General features: G+C 51.3%; 1 protein-coding gene across 4 annotated transcripts in view; it reads left to right on the forward strand.

Annotated features, from left to right (window-relative positions):
* Positions 1-20,550, forward strand: part of LOC142470640 (uncharacterized) — an 82,252-nt gene that overhangs the window by 13,480 nt on the left and 48,222 nt on the right. The window contains exon 2 of one of the 4 annotated variants that reach the window (XM_075577236.1): positions 12,325-15,196. The exons of 2 other annotated variants lie outside the window; for them this stretch is intronic. In XM_075577236.1, the coding sequence (XP_075433351.1) occupies positions 12,362-13,285 (924 nt within the window). In that variant the 5' untranslated portion in view covers positions 12,325-12,361 and the 3' untranslated portion in view covers positions 13,286-15,196. Of the gene's footprint in view, positions 1-12,324; positions 15,197-20,550 lie in introns of those variants that run through there. One more of the 4 variants, XM_075577235.1, reaches the window with a different exon arrangement.

Consider the following 20,550-nt stretch of genomic DNA (forward strand, 5'->3'; position numbering starts at 1 on the left):
CTGTCACTGCCCCTACTCTCTGTCTCTGTACCTACTCTCTGTCTCTGCCCCTACTCTCTGTCTCTGTACCTACTCTCTGTACCTTCTTTCTGTCTCTGTACCTACTCTCTGTCTCTGTAACTACTCTCTGTCACTGCCCCCACTCTCTGTCTCTGTCCCTCCACTCTGTCTCTGTCCCTCCTCTCTGTCACTGTCCATACTCTCTGTCTCTGCCCCTACTCTCTGTCTCTGTACCTACTCTCTGTCTCTGTACCTACTCTCTGTACCTACTCTCTGTCACTGCCCCTACTCTCTGTCTCTGTACCTACACTCTGTCACTGCCCCTACTCTCTGTCTCTGTACCTACTCTCTGTCTCTGCCCCTACTCTCTGTCTCTGTACCTACTCTCTGTCTCTGTACCTACTCTCTTTCTCTGTACTTACTCTCTGTCTCTGTACCTACTCTCTGGTCACTGCCCATACTCTCTGTCTCTGTACCTACTCTCTGTCTCTGTACCTACTCTCTGTCACTGCCCCTACTCTCTGTCTCTGTACCTACTCTCTGTTACTGCCCCTACTCTCTGTTACTGCCCCTACTCTCTGTCTCTGTACCTACTCTCTGTCTCTGTACCTACTCTCTGTCTCTGCACCTACTTTCTGTCTCTGTACCTACTCTCTGTCTCTGTACCTACTCTCTGTCACGGCCCCTACACTCTGTCACTGCCCCTACTCTCTGTCTCTGTACCTACTCTCTGTCACTGCCCCTATTCTCTGTCTCTGCCCCTGCTCTCTGTCTCTGTACCTACTCTCTGGTCACTGCCCCTACTCTCTGTCTCTGTACCTACTCTCTGTCTCTGTACCTACTCTCTATCTCTGTACCTACTCTCTGTCTCTGTCCCTACTCTCTGCCTCTGTACCTACTCTCTGATCACTGCCCCTACTCTCTGTCTCTGTACCTACTTTCTGTCTCTGTACCTACTCTCTGTCTCTGTCCCTACTCTCTGCCTCTGTACCTACTCTCTGTCTCTGTACCTACTCTCTGTCACTGTCCCTACTCTCTGCCTCTGTACATACTCTCTGATCACTGCCCCTACTCTCTGATCACTGCCCCTACTCTCTGTCTCTGTACCTACTCTCTGTCTCTGTACCTACTCTCTGTCTCTGTACCTACTCTCTGTCTCTGTCCCTCCTCTCTGTCTCTGTCCCTCCTCTCTGTCACTGTCCATACTCTCTGTCTCTGCCCCTACTCTCTGTCTCTGTACCTACTCTCTGTCTCTGTACCTACTCTCTGTACCTACTCTCTGTCACTGCCCCTACTCTCTGTCTCTGTACCTACACTCTGTCACTGCCCCTACTCTCTGTCTCTGTACCTACTCTCTGTCTCTGCCCCTACTCTCTGTCTCTGTACCTACTCTCTGTACCTTCTTTCTGTCTCTGTACCTACTCTCTGTCTCTGTAACTACTCTCTGTCACTGCCCCCACTCTCTGTCTCTGTACCTACTCTCTGTCTCTGTACCTACTCTCTGTACCTACTCTCTGTCACTGCCCCTACTCTCTGTCTCTGTACCTACACTCTGTCACTGCCCCTACTCTCTGTCTCTGTACCTACTCTCTGTCTCTGCCCCTACTCTCTGTCTCTGTACCTACTCTCTGTACCTTCTTTCTGTCTCTGTACCTACTCTCTGTCTCTGTAACTACTCTCTGTCACTGCCCCCACTCTCTGTCTCTGTCCCTCCTCTCTGTCTCTGTCCCTCCTCTCTGTCACTGTCCATACTCTCTGTCTCTGCCCCTACTCTCTGTCTCTGTACCTACTCTCTGTCTCTGTACCTACTCTCTGTACCTACTCTCTGTCACTGCCCCTACTCTCTGTCTCTGTACCTACACTCTGTCACTGCCCCTACTCTCTGTCTCTGTACCTACTCTCTGTCTCTGCCCCTACTCTGTGTCTCTGTACCTACTCTCTGTCTCTGTACCTACTCTCTGTCTCTGTACCTACTCTCTGTCTCTGCACCTACTTTCTGTCTCTGTACCTACTCTCTGTCTCTGTACCTACTCTCTGTCACGGCCCCTACTCTCTGTCACTGCCCCTACTCTCTGTCTCTGTACCTACTCTCTGTCACTGCCCCTACTCTCTGTCTCTGCCCCTGCTCTCTGTCTCTGTACCTACTCTCTGGTCACTGCCCCTACTCTCTGTCTCTGTACCTACTCTCTGTCTCTGTACCTACTCTCTATCTCTGTACCTACTCTCTGTCTCTGTCCCTACTCTCTGCCTCTGTACCTACTCTCTGATCACTGCCCCTACTCTCTGTCTCTGTACCTACTTTCTGTCTCTGTACCTACTCTCTGTCTCTGTCCCTACTCTCTGCCTCTGTACCTACTCTCTGTCTCTGTACCTACTCTCTGTCACTGTCCCTACTCTCTGCCTCTGTACATACTCTCTGATCACTGCCCCTACTCTCTGATCACTGCCCCTACTCTCTGTCTCTGTACCTACTCTCTGTCTCTGTACCTACTCTCTGTCTCTGTACCTACTCTCTGTCTCTGTACCTTCTCTCTGTCTCTGTACCTACTCTCTGTCTCTGCCCCTACTCTCTGTCTCTGTACCTCTCTGTCACTGCCCCTACTCTCTGTCACTGCCCCTACTCTCTGTCACTGCCCCTACTCTCTGTCTCTGTACCTACTCTCTGTCTCTGCCCCTACTCTCTGTCTCTGTACCTCCCTGTCTCTGCCCCTACCCTCTGTCTCTGCCCCTACACTCTGTCTCTGTACCTACTCTCTGTCTCTGTACCTACTCTATGTCACTGCCCCTACTCTCTGTCTCTGTACCTACTCTCTGTCTCTGTACCTACTCCCTGTCTCTGTACCTACTCTCTGGTCACTGCCCCTACTCTCTGTCTCTGTACCTACTCTCTGTCTTTGTACCTACTCACTGTCTCTGTACCTACTCTCTGTCACTGCCCCTACTCTCTGTCTCTGCCCCTGCTCTCTGTCAAAGTACCTACTTTCTGTCTCTGTACCTACTCTCTGTCTCTGTCCCTACTCTCTGCCTCTGTACCTACTCTCTGTCTCTGTACCTACTCTCTGTCACTGTCCCTACTCTCTGCCTCTGTACATACTCTCTGATCACTGCCCCTACTCTCTGATCACTGCCCCTACTCTCTGTCTCTGTACCTACTCTCTGTCTCTGTACCTACTCTCTGTCTCTGTACCTACTCTCTGTCTCTGTACCTACTCTCTGTCTCTGTCCCTCCTCTCTGTCTCTGTCCCTCCTCTCTGTCACTGTCCATACTCTCTGTCTCTGCCCCTACTCTCTGTCTCTGTACCTACTCTCTGTCTCTGTACCTACTCTCTGTACCTACTCTCTGTCACTGCCCCTACTCTCTGTCTCTGTACCTACACTCTGTCACTGCCCCTACTCTCTGTCTCTGTACCTACTCTCTGTCTCTGCCCCTACTCTCTGTCTCTGTACCTACTCTCTGTACCTTCTTTCTGTCTCTGTACCTACTCTCTGTCTCTATAACTACTCTCTGTCACTGCCCCCACTCTCTGTCTCTGTACCTACTCTCTGTCTCTGTACCTACTCTCTGTACCTACTCTCTGTCAGTGCCCCTACTCTCTGTCTCTGTACCTACACTCTGTCATTGCCCCTACTCTCTGTCTCTGTACCTACTCTCTGTCTCTGCCCCTACTCTCTGTCTCTGTACCTACTCTCAGTACCTTCTTTCTGTCTCTGTACCTACTCTCTGTCTCTGTAACTACTCTCTGTCACTGCCCCCACTCTCTGTCTCTGTCCCTCCTCTCTGTCTCTGTCCCTCCTCTCTGTCACTGTCCATACTCTCTGTCTCTGCCCCTACTCTCTGTCTCTGTACCTACTCTCTGTCTCTGTACCTACTCTCTGTACCTACTCTCTGTCACTGCCCCTACTCTCTGTCTCTGTACCTACACTCTGTCACTGCCCCTACTCTCTGTCTCTGTACCTACTCTCTGTCTCTGCCCCTACTCTCTGTCTCTCTACCTACTCTCTGTCTCTGTACCTACTCTCTTTCTCTGTACTTACACTCTGTCTCTGTACCTACTCTCTGGTCACTGCCCATACTCTCTGTCTCTGTACCTACTCTCTGTCTCTGTACCTACTCTCTGTCACTGCCCCTACTCTCTGTCTCTGTACCTACTCTCTGTTAATGCCCCTACTCTCTGTTACTGCCCCTACTCTCTGTCTCTGTACCTACTCTCTGTCTCTGTACCTACTCTCTGTCTCTGCACCTACTTTCTGTCTCTGTACCTACTCTCTGTCTCTGTACCTACTCTCTGTCACGGCCCCTACTCTCTGTCACTGCCCCTACTCTCTGTCTCTGTACCTACTCTCTCACTGCCCCTACTCTCTGTCTCTGCCCCTGCTCTCTGTCTCTGTACCTACTCTCTGGTCACTGCCCCTACTCTCTGTCTCTGTACCTACTCTCTGTCTCTGTACCTACTCTCTATCTCTGTACCTACTCTCTGTCTCTGTCCCTACTCTCTGCCTCTGTACCTACTCTCTGATCACTGCCCCTACTCTCTGTCTCTGTACCTACTTTCTGTCTCTGTACCTACTCTCTGTCTCTGTCCCTACTCTCTGCCTCTGTACCTACTCTCTGTCTCTGTACCTACTCTCTGTCACTGTCCCTACTCTCTGCCTCTGTACATACTCTCTGATCACTGCCCCTACTCTCTGATCACTGCCCCTACTCTCTGTCTCTGTACCTACTCTCTGTCTCTGTACCTACTCTCTGTCTCTGTACCTACTCTCTGTCTCTGTACCTTCTCTCTGTCTCTGTACCTACTCTCTGTCTCTGCCCCTACTCTCTGTCTCTGCCCCTACTCTCTGTCTCTGTACCTACTCTCTGTCTCTGTACCTACTCTCTGTCTCTGTACATACTCTCTGTCTTTGTCCCTCCTCTCTGTCTCTGTCCCTCCTCTCTGTCACTGTCCATACTCTCTGTCTCTGCCCCTACTCTCTGTCTCTGTACCTACTCTCTGTCTCTGTACCTACTCTCTGTACCTACTCTCTGATCACTGCCCCTACTCTCTGTCTCTCTACCTACACTCTGTCACTGCCCCTACTCTCTGTCTCTGTACCTACTCTCTGTCTCTGCCCCTACTCTCTGTCTCTGTACCTACTCTCTGTACCTTCTTTCTGTCTCTGTACCTACTCTCTGTCTCTGTAACTACTCTCTGTCACTGCCCCCACTCTCTGTCTCTGTACCTACTCTCTGTCTCTGTACCTACTCTCTGTACCTACTCTCTGTCACTGCCCCTACTCTCTGTCTCTGTACCTACACTCTGTCACTGCCCCTACTCTCTGTCTCTGTACCTACTCTCTGTCTCTGCCCCTACTCTCTGTCTCTGTACCTACTCTCTGTACCTTCTTTCTGTCTCTGTACCTACTCTCTGTCTCTGTAACTACTCTCTGTCACTGCCCCCACTCTCTGTCTCTGTCCCTCCTCTCTGTCTCTGTCCCTCCTCTCTGTCACTGTCCATACTCTCTGTCTCTGCCCCTACTCTCTGTCTCTGTACCTACTCTCTGTCTCTGTACCTACTCTCTCTACCTACTCTCTGTCACTGCCCCTACTCTCTGTCTCTGTACCTACACTCTGTCACTGCCCCTACTCTCTGTCTCTGTACCTACTCTCTGTCTCTGCCCCTACTCTCTGTCTCTGTACCTACTCTCTGTCTCTGTACCTACTCTCTTTCTCTGTACTTACTCTCTGTCTCTGTACCTACTCTCTGGTCACTGCCCATACTCTCTGTCTCTGTACCTACTCTCTGTCTCTGTACCTACTCTCTGTCACTGCCCCTACTCTCTGTCTCTGTACCTACTCTCTGTTAATGCCCCTACTCTCTGTTACTGCCCCTACTCTCTGTCTCTGTACCTACTCTCTGTCTCTGTACCTACTCTCTGTCTCTGCACCTACTTTCTGTCTCTGTACCTACTCTCTGTCTCTGTACCTACTCTCTGTCACGGCCCCTACTCTCTGTCACTGCCCCTACTCTCTGTCTCTGTACCTACTCTCTGTCACTGCCCCTACTCTCTGTCTCTGCCCCTGCTCTCTGTCTCTGTACCTACTCTCTGGTCACTGCCCCTACTCTCTGTCTCTGTACCTACTCTCTGTCTCTGTACCTACTCTCTATCTCTGTACCTACTCTCTGTCTCTGTCCCTACTCTCTGCCTCTGTACCTACTCTCTGATCACTGCCCCTACTCTCTGTCTCTGTACCTACTCTCTGTCTCTGTCCCTACTCTCTGCCTCTGTACCTACTCTCTGTCTCTGTACCTACTCTCTGTCACTGTCCCTACTCTCTGCCTCTGTACATACTCTCTGATCACTGCCCCTACTCTCTGATCACTGCCCCTACTCTCTGTCTCTGTACCTACTCTCTGTCTCTGTACCTACTCTCTGTCTCTGTACCTACTCTCTGTCTCTGTACCTTCTCTCTGTCTCTGTACCTACTCTCTGTCTCTGTCCCTCCTCTCTGTCTCTGTACCTCTCTGTCACTGCCCCTACTCTCTGTCTCTGCCCCTACTCTCTGTCTCTGTACCTCTCTGTCACTGCCCCTACTCTCTGTCACTGCCCCTACTCTCTGTCACTGCCCCTACTCTCTGTCTCTGTACCTACTCTCTGTCTCTGCCCCTACTCTCTGTCTCTGTACCTCTCTGTCTCTGCCCCTACCCTCTGTCTCTGCCCCTACACTCTGTCTCTGTACCTACTCTCTGTCTCTGTACCTACTCTATGTCACTGCCCCTACTCTCTGTCTCTGTACCTACTCTCTGTCTCTGTACCTACTCCCTGTCTCTGTACCTACTCTCTGGTCACTGCCCCTACTCTCTGTCTCTGTACCTACTCTCTGTCTTTGTACCTACTCACTGTCTCTGTACCTACTCTCTGTCACTGCCCCTACTCTCTGTCTCTGCCCCTGCTCTCTGTCTCTGTACCTACTCTCTGGTCACTGCCCCTACTCTCTGTCTCTGTACCTACTCTCTGTCGCTGTACCTACTCTCTGTCTCTGTACCTACTCTCTGTCTCTGTCCCTACTCTCTGCCTCTGTACCTACTCTCTGATCACTGCCCCTACTCTCTGTCTCTGTACCTACTTTCTGTCTCTGTACCTACTCTCTGTCTCTGTCCCTACTCTCTGCCTCTGTACCTACTCTCTGTCTCTGTACCTACTCTCTGTCACTGTCCCTACTCTCTGCCTCTTTACATACTCTCTGATCACTGCCCCTACTCTCTGATCACTGCCCCTACTCTCTGTCACTGCCCCTACTCTCTGTCTCTGTACCTACTCTCTGTCTCTGTACCTACTCTCTGTCTCTGTACCTACTCTCTGTCTCTGTACCTACTCTCTGTCTCTGCCCCTACTCTCTGTCTCTGTACCTACTCTCTGTCTCTGTACCTACTCTCTGGTCACTGCCGCTACTCTCTGTCTCTGTCCCTACTCTCTGCCTCTGTACCTACTCTCTGATCACTGTCCCTACTCTCTGCCTCTGTACCTACTCGCTGTCTCTGTACCTACTTTCTGTCACTGTCCCTCCTCTCTGTCTCTGTCCCTCCTCTCTGTCGCTGTCCCTCCTCTCTGTCACTGTACCTACTCTCTGCCTCTGTACCTACTTTCTGATCACTGCCCCTACTCTCTGATCACTGCCCCTACTCAGTGCTCTGTACCTACTCTCTGTCTCTGTACCTACTCTCTGTCTCTGTACCTACTCTCTGTCTCTGCCCCTACTCTCTGTCTCTGCACCTACTCTCTGTCTCTGTAACTACTCTCTGGTCACTGTACCTACTCTCTGTCTCTGTACCTACTCTCTGGTCACTGCCCCTACTCTCTGTCTCTGTACCTACTCTCTGTCTCTGTACCTACTCTCTGTCTCTGTACCTACTCTCTGATCACTGCCCCTACTCTCTGTCTCTGTACCTACTCTCTGTCACTGTCCCTCCTCTCTGTTTCTGTACCTACTCTCTGTCACTGTCCCTCCTCTCTGTCACTGTCCCTACTCTCTGTCTCTGTACCTACTCTCTGTCTCTGTCCCTCCTCTCTGTCACTGCCCCTACTCTCTGTCTCTGTACCTACTCTCTGTCACTGCCCCTACTCTCTGTCTCTGTTCCTCCTCTCTGTCTCTGTCCCTACTCTCTGTCACTGTCCCTCCTCTCTGTCACTGTCCCTACTCTCTGTCTCTGTACCTACTCTCTGTCTCTGTACCTACTCTCTGTCTCTGTACCTACTCTCTGTCTCTGCCCCTACTCTCTGTCTCTGTACCTACTCTCTGTCTCTGTACCTACTCTCTGGTCACTGCCGCTACTCTCTGTCTCTGTCCCTACTCTCTGCCTCTGTACCTACTCTCTCATCACTGTCCCTACTCTCTGCCTCTGTACCTACTCGCTGTCTCTGTACCTACTTTCTGTCACTGTCCCTCCTCTCTGTCTCTGTCCCTCCTCTCTGTCGCTGTCCCTCCTCTCTGTCACTGTACCTACTCTCTGCCTCTGTACCTACTCTCTGATCACTGCCCCTACTCTCTGATCACTGCCCCTACTCAGTGCTCTGTACCTACTCTCTGTCTCTGTACCTACTCTCTGTCTCTGTACCTACTCTCTCTCTCTGCCCCTACTCTCTGTCTCTGCACCTACTCTCTGTCTCTGTAACTACTCTCTGGTCACTGTACCTACTCTCTGTCTCTGTACCTACTCTCTGGTCACTGCCCCTACTCTCTGTCTCTGTACCTACTCTCTGTCTCTGTACCTACTCTCTGTCTCTGTACCTACTCTCTGATCACTGCCCCTACTCTCTGTCTCTGTACCTACTCTCTGTCACTGTCCCTCCTCTCTGTCTCTGTACCTACTCTCTGTCACTGTCCCTCCTCTCTGTCACTGTCCCTACTCTCTGTCTCTGTACCTACTCTCTGTCTCTGTCCCTCCTCTCTGTCACTGCCCCTACTCTCTGTCTCTGTACCTACTCTCTGTCACTGCCCCTACTCTCTGTCTCTGTTCCTCCTCTCTGTCTCTGTCCCTACTCTCTGTCACTGTCCCTCCTCTCTGTCACTGTCCCTACTCTCTGTCTCTGTACCTACTCTCTGTCTCTGTACCTATTCTCTGTCTCTGTCCCTCCTCTCTGTCTCTGTCCCTCCTCTCTGTCACTGTCCCTCCTCTCGGTCACTGTCCCTCCTCTGTCACTGTACCTCCTCTCTGTCACTGTCCTTCCTCTCTGTCACTGTCCCTCCTCTTTGTCACTGTCCCTCCTCTCTGTCTCTGTCCCTCCTCTCTGTCACTTTCCCTCCTCTCTGTCACTCTCCCTACTCTCTTTCTCTGTACCTACTTTCTGTCACTGCCCCTCCTCTCTGTCACTGCCCCTATTCTCTGTCTCTGTACTACTCTCTGTCTCTGTACCTACTTTCTGTCACTGCCCCTACTCTCTGTCTCTGTACCTACTTTCTGTCACTGTCCCTCCTCTCTGTCACTGACCCTCCTCTCTGTCACTGTCCCTCCTCTCTGTCACTGTCCCTCTTCTCTGTCACTGTCCCTCCTCTCTGTCACTGTCCCTCCTCTCTGTCACTCTCCCTACTCTCTGTCTCTGTACCTACTCTCTGTCTCTGTCCCTCCTCTCTGTCTCTGTCCCTACTCTCTGTCTCTGTACCTACTTTCTGTCACTGCCCCTCCTCTCTGTCACTGCCCCTATTCTCTGTCTCTGTACTACTCTCTGTCTCTGTACCTACTCTCTGTCTCTGTTCCTACTCTCTGTCTCTGTCCCTCCTCTCTGTCTCTGTCCCTCCTCTCTGTCACTTTCCCTCCTCTCTGTCACTGTCCCTCTTCTCTGTCACTGCCCCTCCTCTCTGTCACTGCCCCTATTCTCTGTCTCTGTACTACTCTCTGTCTCTGTACCTACTCTCTGTCTCTGTTCCTCCTCTCTGTCACTGCCCCTCCTCTCTGTCACTGTCCCTCCTCTCTGTCACTGTCCCTCCTCTCTGTCACTGTCCCTACTCTCTGTCTCTGTACCTACTCTCTGTCTCTGTACCTATTCTCTGTCTCTGTCCCTCCTCTCTGTCTCTGTACCTACTCTCTGTCACTGTCCCTCCTCTCTGTCACTGTCCCTACTCTCTGTCTCTGTACCTACTCTCTGTCTCTGTCCCTCCTCTCTGTCACTGCCCCTACTCTCTGTCACTGCCCCTACTCTGTGTCTCTGTACCTACTCTCTGTCACTGCCCCTCCTCTCTGTCACTGTCCCTCCTCTCTGTCACTGTCCCTCCTCTCTGTCACTGTCCCTACTCTCTGTCTCTGTACCTACTCTCTGTCTCTGTACCTATTCTCTGTCTCTGTCCCTCCTCTCTGTCTCTGTACCTACTCTCTGTCACTGTCCCTCCTCTCTGTCACTGTCCCTACTCTCTGTCTCTGTACCTACTCTCTGTCTCTGTCCCTCCTCTCTGTCACTGCCCCTACTCTCTGTCACTGCCCCTACTCTGTGTCTCTGTACCTACTCTATGTCTCTGTCCCTCCTCTCTGTCACTGTCCCTCCTCTCGGTCACTGTCCCTCCTCTGTCACTGTCCCTCCTCTCTGTCACTGTCCTTCCTCTCTGTCACTGTCCCTCCTCTTTGTCACTGTCCCTCCTCTCTGTCTCTGTCCCTCCTCTCTGTCACTGTCCCTCCTCTCTGTCTCTGTCCCTCCTCTGTCACTGTCCCTCCTCTCTGTCACTGTCCCTCCTCTCTGACTCTGTCCCTCCTCTCTGTCTCTGTCCCTCCTCTCGGTCACTGTCCCTCGTCTCTGTCACTGTCCCTCCTCTCTGTCACTGTCCCTCCTCTGTCACTGTCCCTCCTCTCTGTCACTGTCCCTCCTCTCTGACTCTGTCCCTCCTCTCTGTCTCTGTCCCTCCTCTCGGTCACTGTCCCTCTTCTCTGTCACTGCCCCTCCTCTCTATCTCTGTCCCTTCTCTCGGTCTCTGTCCCTCCTCTCTGTCACTGTCCCTCCTCTTTGTCACTGTGCCTCCTCTCTGTCTCTGTCCCTCCTCTCTGTCTCTGTCCCTCCTCTCTGTCACTGTCCCTCCTCTCTGTCACTGTCCCTCCTCTCTGACACTGTCCCACCTCTATGTCCCTCCCCTCTGTCTCTGTCCCTCCCCTCTGTCTCTGTCCCTCCCCTCTGTCTCCGTCCCTCCCCTCTGTAACTGTCCCTCCTCTCTGACTCTGTCCCTCCCCTCTGTCTCTGTCCCTCCCCTCTGTCTCTGTCCCTCCTCTCTGTCTCTGTCCCTCCTCTCTGTCACAACAACTCCCTATAACTCCTCCAATTACCCCATATAATCCCTCCCTATAACTCCCCTTATTACCCTGTATAACCCTTCCTTATATCTCCTCCTATTTCTATATCCACTCCCTATAACTCCCCCTGTTGCTCCATATAACCGCTCCCTATAACTCCTCCTATTACCCCATATAACACCTCCCTATAACTCCTCCTATTATCCCATATAACTCCTTCTATTACTCTATATATGCGCTTCCTATAACACCTCCTATATACCCATGGAACTGCTCTCGATAACTCCTCCTATTCCTACATATAACAGCTCCCTATTACTACTCACCCTATTACCCCAAATAACTGATCCCTTTAACTCCTTCTGTTGCCCTATATAACCTCTCCCAATAACTCCTCCTATTATCCCATATAAACGCTCCATTTAACTCCTACTATTCCTCCATATAACTGTTCCCTATAACTCCTCCTATTACCCCAAATATATAACTCACCCTTTAACTGCTCTTATTGTCCCACATAACCACACGCTATAACTGCTCCTTTTACCATATAACCACTCCTTATAACTTCCCCTATTGCTCCATGTTACCGCTCCCTATAACTCCTCCTATTACTCCATATAACCGCTCCCTAGAACTCTTCCTATTACCCCATATAACCACTACCTATAACTCCTCCTATTACCCCATATAACCACTTCCTATAACTCTGCCTATTGCTTTATAGAACCACTCGCTAAAACTCATCCTATTGCCCAATATAACTCCACCCTATAACTCCTCATATTACACCATATAACCTCTCCCTATAACTCCTCATATTACACCATATAACCTCTCCCTATAACTACGCCTCTTGCGCCACATTTCAGTAGCATGTAACTCACCCTATTACTGCATATCACTACTCTTTATAACTCTTCCTATTACTCCATATTACCCTTCGCTATATCTCCTCCAATTGTTCCATATACCTTCTCCTATAACTCTCCCTATTGCTGCATAACTTTTCCCTATAACTCCTCCAACTAGCTGTACGCCCCCAGCACTAACGGTATTTTCATCTCCTTTTCAGTAGGATAAGCGCAGACACCTCCGTAACCCTATTAATCATGCAGGAGGAAATAGACAAGACTCGGAAAGTCATCGAACAATCGTTGGAAGACTTTGCAGCTTCCCTGCCTCTCGATTTCGCCGCCTCACTGAAGAAAAACGGGAAGCTCCGAGATGATTACAGAAACATGGTCAAGAAAGCTAGCGAGGAATTCCTGAACCTGGCAGACCAGGAAGCCAGCGGGCTGGCCACCTTGGAGGAGAAGTTAACCGTTTACAAGGACTATGCTAAGAAAGCGGTGGAAGCCAGGAACTCGTTGATGGAAATATCCAGGGACAAGATCACCCAAGGCGGCAAGCTCCTCTCATTGATCAAGAAGGAGAAAGGGTTGACCCTTCCTGAACTTCTTGAGCGATACTCAAACAAACAGTTCCAGAAGGCTTACGCGGAACTTGCATTTGAAGAGCAGTTTTCAGTCATGGGGAGCATCATAGAGGCATCTGGAAGGACCAATGCCTTATTCAACAAGGTAGCCAAATTCGGTGGGCAAGCTATGTTGGGACTCTTCGTGGTCACTTTGGGCATTTCTCTCTACGCAAGTCTTACCTCAGAAAACCCTCTAAAGGAGACAGCTAGGACCATTGTTGGCCTTGGGTTTGGCGTGGCAGGAACCGTGGTGGCAACAGAGTTGTTGGCTGGCGTGGCTGTTTGCGGAGGACCCATAGGAGCCCTCATCGCGGTTGTGATAGAAGGAGCAGTTGGGTTGGTCTTGGCACTTGCCGGTGAGAATTTAGTGGATCTTCTCTATTATGCGTTCTTCCCGGCTAGTACCCCTGGGCCGGGACCTCCCAAACTCCACTTCCTGAAAAATCTTTACTCCCCCTCTGGGATTCCTCCACTTGATTACAGGCCCATCGCACCGGGCCCACCCGGGCTTGGCAAAAGCATATCGTTTGGCCCACCCAAGGCACATGGCCATTAGTAGCTAGCCACCAAAAATAAAATTACTTCCAGCCAGGCCAACTTCCACTCCACCCAAATTGAGGATATCTGAACCTAGGACACGCCCCCCCCCCTGATTTTAATCTTCATGTCAACCTTTATCGACTTTGGATAAATTCCTGTGCCTGAAGCACACACACACACACACACACACACACACACACACACACACACACACACACACACACACACACACACACACACACACACACACACACACACACACACACACACACACACACACACACACACACACACACACACACTGAGTCATATACACACACACACACACACACACACACACACACACACACTGAGTCATATGCACACACACACACACACACACACACACACACACACACACACACACACACACACACACACACACACACACACACACACACACACACACACACACACACACACGTGAGAAAAAGTTGTGACTTTGGATTTTCACATATTTCACATTTTAAACCTCAAATGTTATTAAATCTTAATCTAAATTCTAATAATTGATAAAAAAAAATAACCTGATCGAACCAATGACACAAAGACATGATACTTTTTCATCATCTATATATCCACATATGATTGCATTCAATATCCATGTGCTAAGAAGTATGTGAACCTTTAGATTCAGTACCTGGTGGCGTCCCCCTTGAGCAGCAATAACTTCAACTGCGCGTGTCCTGTAACTGCCGGTCAGTCTCGCACATCAGTTTGAGGAATTTTGGCCCATTCCTCCGTACAGAACTGCAGCAACACAGTGACATTTCAGGGCTTCCTTGCATGGACAGTGTAGAAGATAACTTCAGACTCTTGCTCAGTACAGAATTGGATTATGGGTAAGAGAGACCACTACCTAGGCTGACCATACGTACCGGTTTAAACGGGACAGTACCGTTTTTTTTTCATATTTCCCGACCATCCCGTCGTTTTAATATAAATGCAAATTTTGTCCCGTTTTTAATAAACGAATATATCGTTTTTAATTTTTTTTGTAAAAAAACTGAGCGCGGGTTGTTTATTTCCCATAAGGCTCTCTGCTAATCACTGCATACAGTAACACCACTAGTGTGACGAAAGAGGAAGTTCCATGTACTTTATCCAATCGGGGCCAGGCTTCTTGCCCAGGAGAGAGAAAGGCGCTAGCAAGAGACGGAGCGAACGCGTTCTCGCTGCTTAGTACGATCGGAGTCCCACATTGTACTCATACCGTTGTGTCCTTAGCGTTGGCGGCTGGCAAACTGACCCCCCCACCACTGAACCTACGAGAAATCCATTGTGCTTCTGACTCAGTAAAGTAAATGCCCTGCAGTGGGGTATGGGGATAAATAAAACGTTTGTTATCGTCTTACTTTTTCACGAATACGGAATATTACATAACGCCGTCTCGTTTTTGCCATCCCAATGTCCCATTTTTGTCTCAAGGAAATATGGTCAGCCTAGCACTACCACACATGTATTTCAATATGCTGGTTAACTTTAGAAACCAGTGTATTGTCAGTTTGCTTATCTAATTAGAAACTGTCTTTCTTGCTATATGGAGGATAAAGAGGAAGCCGTCAGCATGGCATTTGACCTCGGTAGTAGAAGAAACCTTTTTCCCCTATTTCTTTGTTTAATTTGTATTTAGCTCAGCTTGCAAAACATGTGCCAATTTGTGTAGCGAATAACAGTTTAGGTGCCGGATCCGCAAAGTATATGCCCAGTGTTGTGAGACATTGTGAAATGATGCATTCACGCCTCCTTGCCTAGGTAATAAAGTTGATGTGTTAAGAGTAAAGCTGCAGTGCCTATGTTAGCCCGATATGTATCTGTCAGTGCATACATCCTCTTGCTGTAGCTATGCAATATGTAATAAAAGTCTCTGATAGACTGTTACTCTAAACTATAAGTGTGGGGTTTTATTTCTTCCACCTCGCTTCGGGTCCTGCCACACCATCTCAATGGGGTTTAGGTCTGGACTTTGACTAGGCCATTCTAAAATGTGAAACACACAAAAAAAGAAAGACATAGAAAGACAAAATGAATAAAAAATATAAGAACACTTTATGTGAATAATAAACAAGTTAAAAACGTACAATCATGAAACATTGGCGGTAGCACATAATGATGGAACGTTCCTCCCGCACCTAGGACTAGATGGTGAGGACTGGAGTCCCAAAGCTTCGGAGGTTGGATTGGGATAACCTAAGCTGTGCGGCCCAAACAGTGTCCCCGCTGCTACGAAGCTAATCGAAGCGTCCGCGTGGGCGCCGGAAACCATCGTCACAGCATCTTACGTGATGGGCCCCCACGCGTTTTGCATTACAGGCGCTTCATCACACGTTGGGTCTATGGATCTGGGGGCTGTCGGATATATAACAGATGTATGCTGCACACCATAAAAAAGGAAAAATTATATAATGACTGTGACGGTAAGGGGGTAACCAGGCTTTACAATAAAGGTTTAAGCCCATCTGGTTACCCCTGAAACCGTGGGGTCCCTGGCAGCTACATAGCACCATAAGCCAGGGATTATACAAGTCAAAATAAAGTGACCCCTGCGTTTTCCTGTTCACATGTTCCCTTTGCCATAGAAAAGTGAAACTTCTTGTGTGTACGTGTTATGTAGGATATTTGGGTAGAAATGCAATTATTTTGTTTGCAGGATTTCGGGAGCCAAAGTTACCGGTTGTCCCCTAATCCTCCCCGGCGAGCAGGTATGAGTTGCCGGTACGTGGGTTGAATCACACCGGGGCTGCCCAATGTCCCCCAGACTCCAGGTTTTCGAGCCCAGATATCTCAGATCCATTTCCCTTATAAGTATAGAGTTCCATAAGGTCCAAACTTTATTAAAATATGGTTTATAATGTTTTGTGCTTTTACTATAAATGTCTATTCAGTCAGCCCGGGCATCCATGTAGGTGCCGGGGAGTCTGGATAGACATCGGAGTTCAAAGAAGAGATGGGATGTTGAGAAGTGTCGGGGTGCTAAGTGGCCGGGGCAGGGCGGAGTATTTAGTCCAGAGACCAGAGACCCCCTGCGGGGAAGACCCTCTGGTCTGCCAGACTCAGTGGAGCCTGCCCAGTAAGTGGCAGAATGTCGGCGCGTTTCCCATTGGTCAATTCATATATCCCGCCCATAGGGCATCCCGAGCCGGCTTGGCAAGCCCCCTCCTCTGATGTCAGCCAAAGGACTAGTTCCTTTTGGTTGGCGGTAAGGAATTCCCACGCTCTGATTGGCTGCTCCTCTAGGGTGACCATTTGTCCCAGTTTTTGCTGGGCTGTCAGAGGATCTCGGGGGCGGGGCTTAGTACCGGGGCTGGATGGAGTGAGCTGCTTCTCAGTGAGCTGCTTCTCTGTGTGTGTCCTGTCTATCTGTGTGTGTGTGTCCTGTCTGTGTGTGTCCTGTCTGTGTGTCTGTCTGTGTGTGTGTGTGTCCTGTCTGTCTATGTCCTGTCTGTGTGTGTGTCTCCTGTCTGTCTGTCTGTCTGTGTGTGTCCTGTCTGTCTGTCTGTCTGTGTGTCCTGTCTGTGTGTGTCTCCTGTCTGTCTGTGTGTGTGTGTGTGTGTTGTCTGTCTGTGTGTGTGTCATAGGAGGAGAGGAGGGAGAGGTATGAGGAGGGGGAGATATGAGGAGCTGAGGGGAAGGTATGAGGAGGGGAGGGGAAGGTATGAGGAGGGGAGGGGAAGGTATGAGGAGAGGAGGGGAAGGTATGAGGAGGGGAGGGGAAGGTATGAGGAGCTGAGGGGAAGGTATGGGGAGGGGAGGGGGAGGGATGGGGACGGTATGAGAAGGTATGGGGAAAGTATGAGGAGGGATGGGGAAGGTATGAGGAGGGATGGGGAAGATATGAGGAGGGGAAGGTATGAGGTGGGATGGGGAAGGTATGAGGAGGGGGAGGGGAAGGTATGAGGAGGGATGGGGATGGTATGAGGAGGGATGGGGAAGATATGAGGAGGGGAGGGGAAGGTATGAGGAGGGGAAGGTATGAGGAGGGGAAGGTATGAGGAGGGGAGGGGAAGGTACTGTATGAGGAGGGGAGGGGAAGGTATGAGGAGGGATGGGGAAGGTATGAGGAGGGGAAGGTATGAGGAGGGATGGGGAAGGTATGAGGAGGGATGAGGAAGGTATGAGGAGGGGAAGGTATGAGGGATGGGGAAGGTATGAGGAGGGGAGGGGAAGGTATGAGGAGAGGAGGGGAAGGTATGAGGAGGGGAGGGGAAGGTATGAGGAGGGGAGGGGGAGGGATGGGGAAGGTATGAGGAGAGGAGGGGAAGGTATGAGGAGGGATGGGGAAGGTATGAGGAGGGATGGGGAAGGTATGAGGAGGGGAGGGGGAGGGATGGGGAAGGTATGAGGAGGGATGGGGAAGGTATGAGGAGGGGAGGGGAAGGTATGAGGAGGGGAGGGGAAGGTCTATGGAGGGGAGGGGAAGGTATGGGGAGGGATGGGGAAGGTATGAGGAGGGGAGGGGAAGGTATGAGGAGGGGAGGGGAAGGTATGAGGAGGGGAAGGTATGAGGAGGGATGGGGAAGGTATGAAGAGGGATGGGGAAGGTATGAGGAGGGATGGGGAAGGTATGAGGAGGGATGGGGAAGGTATGAGGAGGGGAGGGGAAGGTATGGGGAGGGATGGGGAAGGTATGAGTGGGGGAGGGGGAGGGATGGGGAAGGTATGAGGAGGGATGTGGAAGGTATGAGGAGGGGAAGGTATGAGGAGGGGAGGGGAAGGTCTATGGAGGGGAGGGGAAGGTATGGGGAGGGATGGGGAAGGTATGAGGAGGGGATTGGAAGGTATGAGGAGGGGAAGGTATGAGGAGGGATGGGGAAGGTATGAAGAGGGATGGGGAAGGTATGAGGAGGGATGGGGAAGGTATGAGGAGGGATGGGGAAGATATGAGGAGGGGAAGGTATGAGGAGGGATGGAGAAGGTATGAGGAGGGATGGAGCAGTTATGAGGAGGGATGGGGAAGGTATGAGGAGGGGAAGGTATGAGGAGGGATGGGGAAGGTATGAGGAGGGATGGGGAAGGTATGAGGAGGGATGGGGAAGGTATGAGGAGGGATGGGGAAGGTATGAGGAGCTGAGGGGAAAGTATGAGGAGGGATGGGGGAAGGTATGAGGAGGGGACGGAGAGGGATGGGGAAGGTATGAGGAGGGATGGGGAAGGTATGAGGAGAGATGGGGAACGTATGAGGAGCTGAGGGGAAGGTATGAGGGATGGGGGAATGTATGAGGAGGGGACAGAGAGGAATGGGGAAGGTATGAGGAGGGATGGGGAAGGTATGAGGAGGGGAAGGTATGAGGAGGGATGGAGAAGGTATGAGGAGGGGAAGGTATGAGGAGGGGTGGGGAAGTTATGAGGAGGGATGGGGAAGGTATGAGGAGGGATGGGGGAAGGTATGAGGAGGGATGGGGAAGGTATGAGGAGGGATGGGGAAGGTATGAGGAGGGATGGGGAAGATATGAGGAGGGGAGGGGAAGGTATGAGGAGAGGAGGGGAAGGTATGAGGAGGGATGGGGGAAGGTATGAGGAGGGGAGGAGAAGGTATGAGGAGGGGAGGGGAAGGTATGAGGAGGGATGGAGGAAGGTATGAGGAGGAGTGGGGAAGGTATGAGGAGGGGAAGGTATGAGGAGGGATGGGGGAAGGTATGAGGAGAGGAGGGGAAGGTATGAGGAGGGATGGGGGAAGGTATGAGAAGGGATGGGGGAAGGTATGAGGAGGGATGGGGAAGGTATGAGGAGGGATGGGGAAGGTATGAGGAGGGATGGGGCAGGTATGAGGAGGGGAGGGGAAGGTATGAGGAGGGGAAGGTATGAGGAGCTGAGGGGAAGGTATGAGGAGGGATGGAGGAAGGTATGAGGAGGGGTGGGGAAGGTATGAGGAGGGATGGAGGAAGGTATGAGGAGGGGTGGGGAAGGTATGAGGAGGGATGGGGAAGGTATGAGGAGGGGAGGGGAAGGTATGATGAGGGATGGGGAAGGTATGAGGAGGGATGGAGGAAGGTATGTGGAGGGGTGGGGAAGGTATGAGGAGGGATGTGGAAGGTATGAGGAGGGGAGGGGAAGGTATGAGGAGCTGAGAAGAAGGTATGATGAGGGATGGTGAAGGTATGAGGAGGGATGGGGAAGGTATAAGGTGGGGAGGGGAAGGTATGAGGAGGGATGGGGAAGGTATGAGGAGGGGAGGGGAAGGTATGAGGAGAGGAGGGGAAGGTATGAGGAGGGATGGGGGAAGGTATGAGGAGGGGAGGGGAAGGTATGAGGAGGGGAGGGGAGGGGAAGGTATGAGGAGGGATGGAGGAAAGTATGAGGAGGGGTGGGGCAGGTATGAGGAGAGGAGGGGAATGTATGAGGAGGGATGGGGAAGGTATGAGGAGAGGAGGGGAAGGTATGAGGAGGGATGGGGGAAGGTATGAGGAGAGGAGGGGAAGGTATAAGGAGGGATGGGGGAAGGTATGAGGAGGGATGGGGGAAGGTATGAGGAGGGATGGAGAAGGTCTGAGGAGGGATGGGGAAGGTATGAGGAGGGATGGGGCAGGTACTGTATGAGGAGGGATGGGGAAGGTATGAGGAGCTGAGGGGAAGGTATGATGAGGGATGGGGAAGGTATGAGGAGGGATGGAGGAAGGTATGAGAAGGGGTGGGGAAGGTATGAGGAGGGATGGGGAAGGTATGAGGAGGGGAGGGGAAGGTATGAGGAGCTGAGGGGAAGGTATGATGAGGGATGGGGAAGGTATGAGGAGGGATGGAGGAAGGTATGAGGAGGGGTGGGGAAGGTATGAGGAGGGATGGGGAAGGTATGAGGAGGGGAAGGTATGAGGAGGGATGGGGAAGGTATGAGGAGGGGTGGGGCAGGTATGGGGAGGGATGGGGCAGGTATGAGGAGGGATGGGGAAGGTATGAGGAGGGATGGGGAAGGTATGAGCAGAGGAGGGGAAGGTATGAGGAGGGGAGGGGAAGGTATGAGGAGGGGAGGGGAAGTTATGATGAGGGGAGGGATGGGGAAGGTATGAGGATGGGAGATATAAGGAGGGGGGAGATATGAGGGGGAAGAGGGTAGGTATGAGGAGAGGAGGGGAAGGTTTGAGGAGGGATGGGGGAAGGTATGAGGAGAGGAGGGGAAGGTATGAGGAGGGATGGGGGAAGGTATGAGGAGGGATGGGGGAAGGTATGAGGAGGGATGGGGAAGGTATGAGGAGGGATGGAGCAGGTATGAGGAGGGGAGGGGAAGGTATGAGGAGGGGAAGGTATGAG

This window comes from Ascaphus truei, chromosome 20 (assembly GCF_040206685.1).
Source record: "Ascaphus truei isolate aAscTru1 chromosome 20, aAscTru1.hap1, whole genome shotgun sequence".
Taxonomy (NCBI): Eukaryota; Metazoa; Chordata; class Amphibia; order Anura; family Ascaphidae; genus Ascaphus; species Ascaphus truei.